Here is a 13,365-nt window from a genome sequence, read left to right as displayed (position 1 = left end):
TTAGACTAGTATCAAGAACAAGAAGAAGGCTAAGGGCCTATAATGTCGCCTAGGAATAATGCTACCCCCGGGGTACTATTAGCTAACTAATTAGAGGCCGACAAACTAGGACAATAAGACTATACTAGGCGCGCTACGACGCGTCTATTAATTAATCGCATACTCTTTTAAGGACTCTACCTCTTTACTAACGCGCCCTATAGGTCCCCCTCTTATTCCCTTATTCTGTCGGGGCCTCGAGGCCTAGGCAATCGGCGAAGACGACACGGCCGGCGCGGCTATATTAGTAACAGTGTTACGGAGTATATTATTAGTCGAAGAAGGAAATCGAAAGCAAGGTAAAGTTAGCGCTAAGACGACTAGTACTGCTATTGTTAACATTACTTACTATTATCGCTACGCCTATAGATACAACCTTACCTATACTACGAGCCTAAGGCACCCTTAATTAAAACTTTAATTAAAGCCTTAAGCCTGTTAAAGGTTTAATCAAAACTTTAAGGCTAAGTCAAAACTTTGACTAAGTTAAAAGATTAAGCGACTAATAGACTAACTAAGGGCAAAACTATAGAGCTAAGCTAGCCGGGGTCGATCTTGCGGACAATAGGTTACTCCTCGATCTATCTAACCCTTTAAGCGAGGCGAACCTCTACTACTACACTTATAATAGCCTTTACCTATAGAAACCAGACGAGCTGTGTTTTTTGAAAAGATAAGATAAGATTAACACTTGAAGGCTACCAAACCTAGCTAATTAGGGCTAGCGAAACTACGAACAATAAGAATAATAACCCTCGGAACGGACAAACCCTCGGAAGCGGATATTGCTAGGTCTTTTAAGAGTAGACGTAAAGAACTCGATACGATATTACTTAGAACGGAGGCAGTGCTGCAATACCTCGTACGTCTACCTATTACAGTAGGGAAGACGCGCTCGTATTATAATTAGTCGAAGGCCTTCAATTCTTATAAATATATATCACTTTATAGTTTATTATATATAGAGATAGCGCAGTTAGAGTTGTATATTGTGTTATTAGAGGTAAGGTTTAACATAGTTACATAATTAGATAGTTAAGTGTTTAATTTAGCGCGGGCTAAGCAGCTTATTAGATCTGCTAAGTTAGCAGCAATAGAGGTTAAGACTAGGATAAAGACCGGCTACGAGGGCGCGGCCTTTAGAAGGGAAGCGTATATTAGGGCCAAAGAGGCTATACGTAATTGGCATATAACTAGGCCGAGTGAAGCTAGGGTCTTAATGCCTTAGGTAGGGCTTAGCGCTTAGCGTTAGGCCAACTCTCCTGCCTTCCTCCCTCTCCTCCTAGCTCCTTATCGAATACTACTCGTACCTACTACTACCCTATCTACCTGCTAACATACCCTTCTTACAACTGTTTATTGCTATAGCTAATCGTATAGCTGTTAGATAGCGAGTTAGAATCGGAGGTAGAGGTTCTTATCGATACCTTACTATCGCTACTACCGCTGCCGCCGCTATAGACTTAGACTTAGCCTATCGACAAGAAGCCTAGCAATAAGAAGTCTATCGCCAATAGTGTATCTAGCGCTTCCGAGGAAGAAGAAGAAGAAGAACCGGTTGCTAAGAGGCTTCGTAAGAACCCTAAGAAGACGGTAAAAGGTTAGGATTAGCTTAATTAATAGTATAAGGAAATAGAGGCTTAGTAGGCTGTTATAGAAGGGTTATTACAAGAGTCTCGCCGTATACTAAAGGAATACGAAGGTATAGAACACCGACTAATTACGAAGAATGCCGAGCTCGACGTCTTTACTAAGAAGTAGGAGGCTTTCGAGAATTATATCCGTAAGAAGGGCAACTATATAGCCGTATATCTAGGGGACTGTCGCTATAAGGTGTATAGCGAGCGTATACTAAGGATAGAAGAGAGGGCGAAGCACTTTAGGTTTCTTAACCCCTACGCCTGCGACCCTTGTCTACTATATATAGGCGAGGAGTGTAAATTAAAGGTCGAGCTCGCTATATAGCGTACTCGTAACGCCTTATATATCGAGGCTGCCGTAAAGGAGTATATTAGTAGTATTGTAAAGGATTAGAATATAGAATAGTAGGAGTTGTTAGTATTCTAGTTGCTTGCGCGCCTACCTGTTCCTATTAATTATATTATTTAGGGTCTTTAAAGCCTAATAGGAACCTCCGGAGTCGACTAACCGAGCGGCCTCGGCTCGCGCCTTAAACCTTAGTAAGCCCTATTAAACTCAAATTTTCTAAACCTCTATCCTTTTATAACTTCTACTATTTCCTTACTATAGTAGAAACACGCAAAAACCCTAAGCCTTTATAACGGCTCTTAGAAAACTTCCGTAAGGGCTAAGAAACACAACGGGAAACGTAGGATAGGCAACGGATACTATTTACCTAAGATTCGAGCGATCTAAGCGACCTCGAAGATAGCGAAGCCGGAGAGGTGCCAAATCCTACACTACTGCTACCAAATCAACCTATATAACCTCCTTAGCTAATACCTAACCCATTATTCCTTCCTATACAGTCCTTCTCGTCCTTAGCAACACCTACGCAACCGATACCGACACCTATACTATCTAAGAAGCGAAAGAGAGCTAGTAATAGGCGTAATCCGGAGTTGTAGTCTTATTCGAGACCTCTAAAGAATAGCGAGCCTAAGAGGGTTAAGAACAGCCGGTACCGAGTATTCTACTATAGATACTATAGTAATAACGATACAGAGCGCTTTTAGTCTCAATCTAGCAACGCCGCCGAGCACCTATTCTATAAGCATCAAATTATCGTTAGTCGTATAAAAGAGAAGGATAATAGCAAGAAACAGAGCGTAATCGACTTCTTAGCTACTATTAGGAAGAACGTAGATATTGAGGCATAGAAGACCGTTAATATACTAAAGAACGCAGCGGATAAGAAGACCTTTAGATACGCTCTTGCTCGCTTTATTACAGCACTTAGTGTCTTATATAGTGCTATTATAACGAAGGAGTTCAATAACCTAATACTAGCAGTCAACCTATAAGCTAAATACGTACTTCTACGCTTATATACGACCCTTTTTAGCTATATTCTTTACAACTTCGAGTATTAGCGAGAGCGCGTTAAACAAGCCTTATTAGGCGCCTTAAGCTGTATCTACGTTAGTACTAATATATAGAAGGCTTAGTATAGTAGGAAGCACTTCTAGGCTATCAATTGCTAGTATATTAACAATAAGGGTAAGTTAGTTCAAGTACTACTAGATTTTCTACCGCTTCTAGTCGGTTCTTATATAGGCGACTTCCTCGCGCTACTGCTTATTAATAGCTTCAAGGTCTTTAATATAATAGACAAGATCGGCTAGATAACGGCTGATAATAGCTCTAACAATAAGACCCTCTATATAGCCGTAGAGACCTTCATTTAAGCAGAAGGCTATAGCTACTTCCGGAAGCGCTATCTACGCTATATTAGACACATTATCAACCGGATAACGTAGGCATTTATATTCGCTAAGAATAAAGAGTCTACCGAGAGCGAGGAGTTTAAACTGTCTATAATAGACTCGGATAGCGATATAGTGTCTATCTCGAAGTAGCTAGACATAGACGTAGACTCCTTTGCTAAGCAAGGTCTATTATAACGGCTATTCTTACTCGCTAAGCTTCTACGCTAGAACGACAACTTTAACGTATTTAAGGAGGTATATAAGGCATAGCCTTCACTGCCTACTATAACACCTAAGATTCTAGGTAAAACACGCTAGAATAGATAGCTCCTTATAATTAAGGAGGCACTGCAAACGAGGCCAATATTAAATAGCTTCTTCGATAGAATGCCGCACTTAAGGGACGCTTAGCTTACTACCGAAGAATGGTCTATTCTATAGCATACTTATAACTTCCTTATACTATTCAAAGAGGTCACTCTTAAGCTACAAGGCTACGCAGTGATACTGAATTAGTACTAAGAAGCTATAGAGTATATAAGAAGCTACCTTACTCGGTTAGCGGAAGACAACACTCGGCGTTAACCTCTTATCCGTTTAATTCAGCTAGTAAGACAGCTATTCGATAAATACTATCGACTTAACTAATAGACCTGCGTCTATGCCGCGGTAGTCCTTCTATATCTAACTCGAAGGCTCGCGTAGTTGAATAAGTGCTTAGCAATTGATATAGACGCCGCCTTATTAGAAGCTAGAGGTCTATAGCAAGACTACAAACAACGCTATAGACATAGTACTCCTCACTTAACTTCTAAGCGCAACCTCGAAGGTCTTACTAACCTAGAACGGTAGCAAATACAGTTATAAGCCGACCTTGTTGCTAGCGACGAGGATGCCTTCGAAGCCTTTATCTATAGACTACCGATTAGCCTTCCAATCGTCGGCAAAAACTATAATAATAGGCCTGTTTCTATAATACTAATTAAGTAGTAGATACAGCAACAATCGGCTAATCTAGCACTCGCACGGCTTGCTATCGACCTATTGTCCGTATTCGCTATATCCGTAGAGTCCGAGCGGACCTTTAGTAAGAGCCGGCGTACGATATTATAGGAGCGGTTATTACTTAGTAGTAACACTATCCGGATAAGTAAGTGTTTAAAGAGTTAGCAGTCTATAGGCCTTGCTCACATGCTATTAGAAGGGCTGTATTTACTAGAAGGCGTAGAGCACGAAGATAATGTATTAATAACTGCTAACAATAACTATAGTCTTTGAAATAGTACCCTTCTTAACTATAACGCTTACCACTACAGTAATTACATAATTATAGCGATTGTGATTGACGATTAATTACTCACCTGAGATTGTGATTGTAATAACGGTTAGGTGATTGTGATTAATCAACAATCAACAGCTATGGGCAAGACATAAGCGTCGCTCGCTCCACTAAGTCTGACATGCACACTCTACGATCCGGGCCAGACGAGCAAAAGCATTCTCTTACCAGTGCTCGCCGAGTGGTAGCCAAAGATCGACGGCTGGGGTATTCACATGAGATGCCAGGGTGATATTAATACATCGCAGACCACAACAAGCTGAGAAAGATGCTTGTCACCCTTCTGAGATGAAGGCATGAGTCCTTATCAGTGACTATGACATCTCGATTCTCGACCACCATCTCCAACGACTATAACATCGCACCAGGGGCAACAGGCAAGACTTGCCGTCTGATGACAAGTCCAGAAGTCCCGTAATAGAATAAGCTGTGATGGCGTGTTGGTGATCTTCTCAGCAGCCATGAGGGTTTGTTTAGGCATCAACGGAGCATGCTACTCGACCAGATTAGGATCCAGACAACAGTCTTTCAATAAAGGGGCTTGTTGCTCCAATACCACAACGTTGCCAAATGCAGTAATATCTCTCCAGCGGTCAGTCATTGTCTTTCGAGATGCAAGTTCTGATGATATCGCTCGAGCAGACTTGTAGTAAAGTGTCTAGATACGACGACTGCGTGTTTCTAGTGACCCACGAGGACCACAACGTGTCGGTGTCGCCAGCACACAGGGCTTGTTGGAAAGCGCAGGGGTCTGGTCTGGTGTCTGTGCAGGGCTCGAGGCTAGTTGACTGCTAGATTGGTTAAGCAGCAACCTTCCTTGAGATGGTAAGTAGTGTTACAGTACTACCTTCCCCCCAAACTTTTCCCGTTTTCCGATAAATCATAAATCATGTCCAAATCTTGAGTTCACGACCCGCACATGTGGAGAACGCTTACTACAAGGATGCCATACGGCAAGCGGAGTCGAGTCCATGACACTATTAGACAAGTCATACGACCCAGACCAGTCATCACCCACGAACGTGCCCCGGTCTCGAGCATAAACCGACCACCACGCCTTATAGACTCACCGCACAACGTGTTCGTAGCGTGGTCCAGACTCACTACTAGACACGTTTGTTGGACTGATGATGAACAGGCCAAGAAGCGATTTCAAAGTTTCGGTGGTCCTCTCTACACCCTGTGGACGAGCCTCCGAGCCCTGCGACTGCGGTTCTGAAGCAGATGATACCCGTACATATTATCAAGTTATCCGGAGTGACAAACTACCACATAGGCGGCGGAGGCTGACGATTCGCTGGTGGTATGGGTCTCCAAAACAGCGTTTTGTAACCGATGTGCGTTCCTGTGCCTTCATCATGCTGGTCGGCGTTCGACGGCGCAAGTAGTGAAGATGGAATAGGCTCGCAAAGTTTCTGAAAGTGCTTCATCTTCTGCAGGCACGTTTTCGGCTAGCGATTCAGGCAGTTGAACCCACCCAGGGCAACAACGTATTTGGGACAACAGCAAGCAGTGAACGGTGCCAGTCGTTCGTGGAGCGACCCTTGTTGGCCTATATATGTATACATAACTCCCTGGACTTGGCGTGATCCGTCGCCAGCAACAACAAGCGGCGCCTATGAGATTTCCTCGTTGCTAGTCAATCGATGGTAGTTCCACAGATTATTCTCAGCCCACAACTGGGATGCACTCGCCATCGCCTCGTGTCTAGCAGGTGGCATACAAACAAACAAATCTGCGCTTTGACATCACAACGGTCGTGACGTACGTTGTTTTGGGAATAGTTCCGCTTGATGACGGCCATGAACCTTCTTTTCATGACATGTCGCCGGGCTGGGTGAACGGCATACCCGCAAAGCTTCCGGACTGTTGGTAAATCAACCATGCATGATAGAGCGCTCGCTACTGATACCCTGGGCCAACCATTGTGTATGTATTCACGAAGGAATTCTTTCGAGCTGAAAATCAATGGAAGAGTTCCGTGATCGAAGGGAACTTCAGTAGTAAGTTGCGTTGCGGCTGGCAAATACCTACATGAAGACATGTAACCTTTGATGTCGTTCAAGCATAGCCGGAAAAAAAAAGTACATTTGTAGTCTAGTCAGACTGTTCCTTGCTGAGAATCATTCAATTGATAACAACGTGGACCAAGAATCATCGACTCCTTCTTGCGGTCAACACGGGAGAGAAAACAGACGCCGATCCCAGCTGCAGCTACAAGCGTTGAACGTACTGGTCCTGGCCCCATGACGAGGACATTTCCGTCGTCAAATCCCAACGTAAGACAGGAATAAGAGGCACACCGTTGCGACGCACGAGAGTGGGTTGATCTTCTCGATAGCAGGCGGAGAAAGTCGGATGCATCGTCGGTGGCAGCTCGGCCAGGTTTTGCACCTTTCAAGGCTTCTTGTAGAGGTTGTTGTACGAGACGTGGATGGAGTTTGTGGATGCGATTGGTGGTTTGATGTCGCTCTGTGGCTCACAGCGCTTCAATCTTGTCGCGGTGATGGCAAATACAGGATTGTCGATCCAGAACGGAGAGAGGGTGCCTCCTGAGTCACTCCGAGTGGTCACTGGATTTCTTTTCGCTTCGGGTTTGATGACTCCAAGTCGCAATAAGACTTGCTCGGTCGTTTCGGGATGCATGATGTGGTGGTCGAGCATTGTTCTTGTTGGCAGGTTCTTGGAATTGACGACTGCTCACTCTTTGCCTGTCTGCGTGTTCGTGTATGAAGATAGTCGAAACAAAGTACGATCACGAGTGAAGAGTTCCTACCACATCCGTCTTAGTGAGGCAGAACGAGAGGTATTAAAGGTTTCAGTAAAGCCCTTGTCAGACTCAGGGATGGGTCTCGATTGAGGGAGACTGGTCAGCGTTTTGCTTGAATGGCTTCTGGGATTTTGTTTGTTGGTGAACCTGGGCCCTGGGGCGTTCATGCCGTCGGTCGTACTGGTCTTGAGAAGGGTCACATGCGAAATACTTTGATCTTCACTGGGACCGACGCAGGCTCTACGTGGCATGGGTGGTATCGGCCTGGTCACTCTTCCAACGTCGTGGTGTTGTGCAAAGTCAGATTCACATGCTTGCATCGTCGTGCGTCGCTGGCCTTGCAGTGCGTTTTCGGCCGACATGGTCGATCCCTGCAAGGGCCGGTCGATGACTAGGAACAGTACATGCCAACATCGCCATCGAAGGCTTGACTTGCTATACGGTTTAATCACCCTCACGCAGCCAGCAATGGCCGGGCCGTCGCCATTGTGACCAGCATGCCGGTGCTCGCGCAAGCAACCGTAATCGAGGCAGAACCAAAAGGCTTTCGATTCGGCACATATTCTACAAGCAGCGCGCGGGCAGCACAACACCTGTTTTCGACGGATTCGCACGCATTGCATTCCCGTCGTACATTGGCGGCGCCATGCAAGCTGGGACGGGGCAGCACGGCGTCATCGTCCTGAATCCCGCCCGACGGCCATCATTACCATCGGGCACGAAGTCGGAGACAGGGCCGGGTGAATCGCTGGATCTGCCTGAAAGCAATGATCCCGCCACCATACGAAAGATTGTCCGGCGACAAGCGGCGCTCGCATCGGCAGGCCGGCGGAAGGCCACCATCGCCGCGACGCACCACAAGCGGACGGCCACTGGACCTGGACGGCGGGATGCTGCTGGCTCACACGCACACGCACACGCATCTGGAGGGAAGAGAGTCAAGCAAGAAGCCCCTGAGCCGGGCTCGACGCTCGCATTCCCTCCGCGCACGCCTGTGGAAGTCGGCGCCGCGCGCATCGACCCCTTCTCGTCACATGCCATCGACTTCGACGTGGTGAAGGATCCGAACGTGCTGCACTCGCTGTTCAACCTCTTCATGACGCATGTCGCGCCCCTGCTGGACCTGCGCCTGCCCACGCAGCACGACCGCCGCTATGGCCGACGATACTCGTGGCAGACGGAGCTGCCGCACATGGCCTTGTCCAGCCCCCCGTGCTTCTGGGCGCTGATGCTCGCCGCCGCCGCGCAGGTCGGCGCGAGAAACGCGGCAGACCCAGGCTCGTCGCTCATGACCTTGGCCTTCCGCCACATGGCCATTCGCAGCATCAACAAGCGGCTCGATGCGCCCGCCCAGAACTTCCAGAACGACTTTGGCCTCCTGATCGGCATCGCCATCCTGGGCAGCTGGGAGAAGTGGTGGGGTTCTCAGGACGCCTGTCGAGCCCATTGCGACGGCTTGAAGCTGCTGCAATCGCACTTCAAGGAGGACGAGCAGCCACACGATCTCTTCGCCCAAATCATCAGCTTTGCCAACACCTTTGGATCAGGCGTCACCCCCGAACCCTTCGAGGAAACGACCAGGATCTTCGAGCTGGAGGCCGACGCCAACATCGGCTTTGCGTGGATCTCGGAGAGGACGTATCTCGACCGGCGCCTGGTCCACGCAGTATGCAGCTGCCAATCCATCGAACGCATGCCCTCGGGACCCTCCAGGAGCCAGGCCATCCAGACTCTCGCCTCCTCCATCACGTGGTTCAACACGAAGCCCCGAGTTCGCGACCTGGTCACGACCAAGGAGACCGACAAAGAAGCCGACCGAATCAACCTCGAAATGCATATTATCCTCCAGGCCACCGGCATAGCCATGCTGAATCATCTCGCCGGCGGACCAGAAGAAGCCGGCACGAATGAAGTGGACGTGGCGGGAATGTGCGATGAGGTCGCAGACCTGGGCCGTAGCGTGTCGTGTCTGCCGCTGTATGACCAGCTGCTCCTCTGGGCCATGGTGACTGTATTCGCGCTGAGCCGCCATTATCCTGACGCCGGACTAGCAATCATACGCACGGTAACGACGCGGCTCCAGATTCATGTCCTCCCTCTCGACGCCATTGAGACCTACATGGAAGCCTTCGTCTTCCTCCACACCGCACGCGCCGAGTATCATCAACTGCTGTCGCTGGTCATGACGGAGACTCTCGATCAAAGTGCTCCCGACCGTGGCGCGCAGAATTCCCCGGACAATGAAACGCCGTCCTCTTGCTACACGCAATGAAAGTGTCCGGACCAGATCAAACAAAACCACGACATATTCGACGGCCCCTCGCCCAAACGGAAGCGGCAGAGGTCCTCGACACTCTGAATGTGCTTCGTAGCTGCCTGAACCACGAGTAGACCAAATTGAACGGCTACGGGAGAGGAGGTCATGGGACCTCTGCTACACTTTCGCAGCCACGTACGCGCAGACGACCCGTTCAAGCCGCGAGAGATATACCATACAGGGAAGAAGGCCCGTAGCAGGGCCTCGGTCTCGGCCATTCCATACGTGTCGTTGTGCAGACGTCTCCTCGCATCCCCAGACGACTTGCCTTCACCATGGCGGATTCGTGATGGCAGCAGGTAGCATGCTCGCATGTCGTGCATAGCATAGCATACATGAGGTGCTTGCATAAAGTCGTAAGAGTGGAGCCATACACCTGGATGATGGCGAACTGCTCTTCACGGACAGACAGTAGGGGCAGGAAACGGCGATCTGGACGCAGTCTGCATGGCTTGGCGAGGTGGTGTAAGCGTATAGATGATTGACCATATACTCAGAGAATCCTGTAGATGGCAAGCTGCATATTAATTCTCGAAGTTGGGACTTTGCAAGCGGGGACATTACTGCAACAACTTAGGTCTCTAAAATGAGCACGAGCCTCACTTGACATACCTCTCTCTCTCACAATCATATCTCCCGCGGCTCTCAACATGTGTGCCAATGCCAAACTCCTTGCCAGGCGAGATAAGTATGTTCTACTGACCCCAGACACATCGCCACCGGGCATTGTTCACCACACGGCTTGTGAACACTGTCGAGCGGCTCGCATGTATTCTACGAAGACAAGCAACCCCGAAAGATGCAAACACTCATCAACCCTCCAAGGAAGAAACATCGATTGCATGAGGCAAGAAATCTCTTACTGTACACCAACTTCGCCTGGAGATCATCACCCGAACACCAGCACAGTTCGAGACTTTGACAACACTTCTTCCTTCGTATAATGAGACAATTTGCATTTGCGGTCTCGAGATCAGATGTCTCTACGACGCGACTCATCCTCACTGCAAACGAGGTCAAAATTACGTTTCCGAGAGGCGACGAGCAATCAGGCTCTGGACGCTGAAGGAAGACTATCGCACGGAAGATTTGCGGATCCTGCAAATTCCGTTTTCGGATCTGGTGACGAATCGAGTACTAGGCCCCGCCCCGTTTGCTCCTTGGACTTCAGGGAGCGGGTATGGAAGTACTCGCCAAGATCCTGCGCTCTTTCCGCGCTTGACGTGGAAGTGTTTATGAGGGGTTGACTTTGCAGAGAAGTGGAATGGAGCGCTCATGAGCAGCACACTGGTCTGTCACTTGAGTCGTCGTCGACGTTTGTGCGCGCCACTGGAAGATCTTCACCACGTCTCATATGGCATCGCAAATCCAAGGAAACTTCAATCACAAGTGCTCTGAAGGGTTGAAGCATGACGAAAGAGTCCATATGCTCCAGAAGCTGCCCGCTAGGCTTGAGACTCGAAGAGAGGAGTTGACGAAGCCACCGGAGAATCAAGTGCGGTTCGACTTCCGCGCCTTTTACGTGTTGCCGCATCATCTGATTGCCCTGGCCCCCGAAAATCCAAACTCAAGCACCTTTTCGACATCTCGAACCGAACCGAGATGGAGGATCTTCTGCAAGACTGCCCGGAGATATTCACCCCATTGAGCCCCTGAGGCGGCAATTCGTTCGCAGCTGCGGCATGTCGTCGGATCACTCCCGCTGGATATTCTAAAATGCTCGCTGCTGTCCACTGGGTTGTACCGGTCAAACATCATCGAGTCCCTGTTGCAATCTCTGCCGCTCAGAATACAGGACATCCATGATGAAAGCCATGTCGTTGGCAACAACTCCAAGCTGAAACCTTCTTGATGGATGATGATGATGACAGCGCTTTCGCAACCAACCACGATGCGACAGTCCATGTTGGACATCGTGAATCTGACCTCGAATCATGATGGATACCCCTGCTTCGGCAGATGCAGGCTTCTCGTGATCTCGATTCCCACACTCGATCGATCTTCGCCTGAACACGATAAGTTCACAAGGCTGAGACAACCGAATGCCGACCCTGCTTCTTCATGCAATGACGACCAACCAGGTCAGTGTTGTTCCTCAACGACTAGAATATGATCCCAGCCTCATCTTCATAGGCACTTCCATGTCTGGCTGCATCTCTCGGTGCCGAGGATTCCGCTGTCCCGAGATCAGCTCTGCGATGGGCATTGGGATGCGCCGTGCGGATGCAGATGTATGTCAGGCCGCGGAGATCAGGTAGCGTGAAGAATGAATTGATGAGATGGTGGCAGCGAGTGTGTATGTATGTAGGTGTAGGAAGGAGGGTTTCCACCACGTCGGGGATCACGGAAGTGCGACTGTCGCTGTCCGTGCATCTTCTAGACCCCTGCATGAAGAACTGATGAGATGAGATGGCATCGAAGAGCTTATCTGATGAGCAGGGAACACCGCAAAGAGACTCCAGCATGATGGCGGCACCACAAGACGCTATCCATGATCCATCATTGGCTGCCCCGTTCAAGAAGCAGATCTTGGTGCCGAGGCCATGCATGCGATTTCTTTCAGGGGGCGCGGAGGTGCAATATTTCACCCACAATCTACCGCTCGATCGGTCCCTCGGATCGTGAAAGAGGCTGTACCTTGAAATCAACTGACTTCGGCATGGACCGAGGATGCCGATAAGTGAGGAGCAACAAGGCTGGGGGTTCCCTCCCGATGGGCACGTCAAATGCAGGCATGTGCCAAGTCGGCTTTGAACTGGCTTGTACATACGTACCACATGAACCCGACGAGTTGACGACCGCGAGCAGCGATGTCCTTGCTTCGGGGATTGCGTCCCCTCGTTTTGACGCACTGTAACATTGGCATGCCGCATCGTATTGTACGGCTCTGTATTGGCTGCGCCGGGTGCTTCGATTACCGGATCCAGTCATACATACACAACCATGCCTGCTTTCCACCGCAGATCGGATCGCCAGGAGCATCGTCGCCGACTCAATCTTGCGGATGGAAAAGAAGATGTGTGAGAGCATCAATGTCCTCGATTCTTTTGAATGAAGTTCCTGGAATTGTCGAAAGCTCGCGCTGCTGAAGTCACGTCTCTGGACGAATTCTTTCCATCCGACGTCCTTTCTTTCTCTCGCTTCGGCCACATTAGCTTCTGTGGGCGTCAAATCTGATTCCTGCTTGCGTTTTCTCCAGTCCAAGTGATGTGATATGGTACTGTCCGCATGAACTGCCATCGCACCGTCATCCATCGTCTTCAGCGCCGAGCGCTTTCAAGGCTCTGTCGGCGGTCGCACATCTTCCAACCTCAACGAACTCGCCATGTGCTTCTTCTCTGCAGGCTGCTGTCGTATCGTCTCGGAAGCTCTCGAGCCTACGTCGAGGAATCGGGCGGTGAAAGCGGTCGTTCACGGTTCGAGGTCTCGCCTTCCAGAGCGAATGGAAGTGTGGGCGGGTGGGTCGTCCGTGTTGAATCAAGTGGCTGTGAGCGGATCATGTACCGAGAAA

The 13,365-nt window shown here is 49.1% G+C and overlaps 3 protein-coding genes across 3 annotated transcripts; 1 reads left to right on the top strand and 2 right to left on the bottom strand.

The window, feature by feature from the left end:
- Positions 1–5,833: 5,833 nt before the first annotated feature.
- MYCFIDRAFT_175019 (uncharacterized protein) lies at positions 5,834–8,155 on the bottom strand (the record flags this gene model as incomplete). The annotated part of the gene is made up of 16 exons (XM_007928582.1): positions 5,834–5,947; positions 5,976–6,032; positions 6,059–6,112; positions 6,145–6,218; positions 6,245–6,383; positions 6,445–6,467; positions 6,499–6,816; positions 6,875–6,883; positions 6,910–7,005; positions 7,071–7,161; positions 7,198–7,435; positions 7,462–7,482; positions 7,527–7,539; positions 7,569–7,963; positions 7,996–8,101; positions 8,131–8,155. 16 exons carry the CDS (start codon positions 8,153–8,155, stop codon positions 5,834–5,836), a joined length of 1,773 nt encoding a protein of 590 aa, XP_007926773.1.
- A 28-nt stretch (positions 8,156–8,183) lies between these two features.
- On the top strand, positions 8,184–9,928 carry MYCFIDRAFT_175018 (uncharacterized protein; the record flags this gene model as incomplete). Its single annotated transcript, XM_007928581.1, has 2 exons — positions 8,184–9,753; positions 9,813–9,928. 2 exons carry the CDS (start codon positions 8,184–8,186, stop codon positions 9,926–9,928), a joined length of 1,686 nt encoding a protein of 561 aa, XP_007926772.1.
- A 29-nt stretch (positions 9,929–9,957) lies between these two features.
- MYCFIDRAFT_175017 (uncharacterized protein) lies at positions 9,958–13,354 on the bottom strand (the record flags this gene model as incomplete). Its single annotated transcript, XM_007928580.1, has 19 exons — positions 9,958–9,976; positions 10,005–10,161; positions 10,190–10,417; positions 10,449–10,498; positions 10,524–10,549; positions 10,575–10,628; positions 10,662–10,854; positions 10,881–10,907; positions 10,937–11,126; positions 11,154–11,420; positions 11,453–11,468; positions 11,495–11,529; positions 11,552–11,619; positions 11,648–11,908; positions 11,958–12,602; positions 12,632–12,705; positions 12,738–13,127; positions 13,155–13,231; positions 13,270–13,354. 19 exons carry the CDS (start codon positions 13,352–13,354, stop codon positions 9,958–9,960), a joined length of 2,862 nt encoding a protein of 953 aa, XP_007926771.1.
- Positions 13,355–13,365: the final 11 nt, after the last annotated feature.

This window comes from Pseudocercospora fijiensis (assembly GCF_000340215.1).
Source record: "Pseudocercospora fijiensis CIRAD86 unplaced genomic scaffold MYCFIscaffold_4, whole genome shotgun sequence".
NCBI lineage: Eukaryota > Fungi > Ascomycota > Dothideomycetes > Mycosphaerellales > Mycosphaerellaceae > Pseudocercospora > Pseudocercospora fijiensis.
The sequence above is the reverse complement of the archived record's forward strand: the minus strand, read 5'-3'. Positions and strand labels throughout refer to the sequence as shown.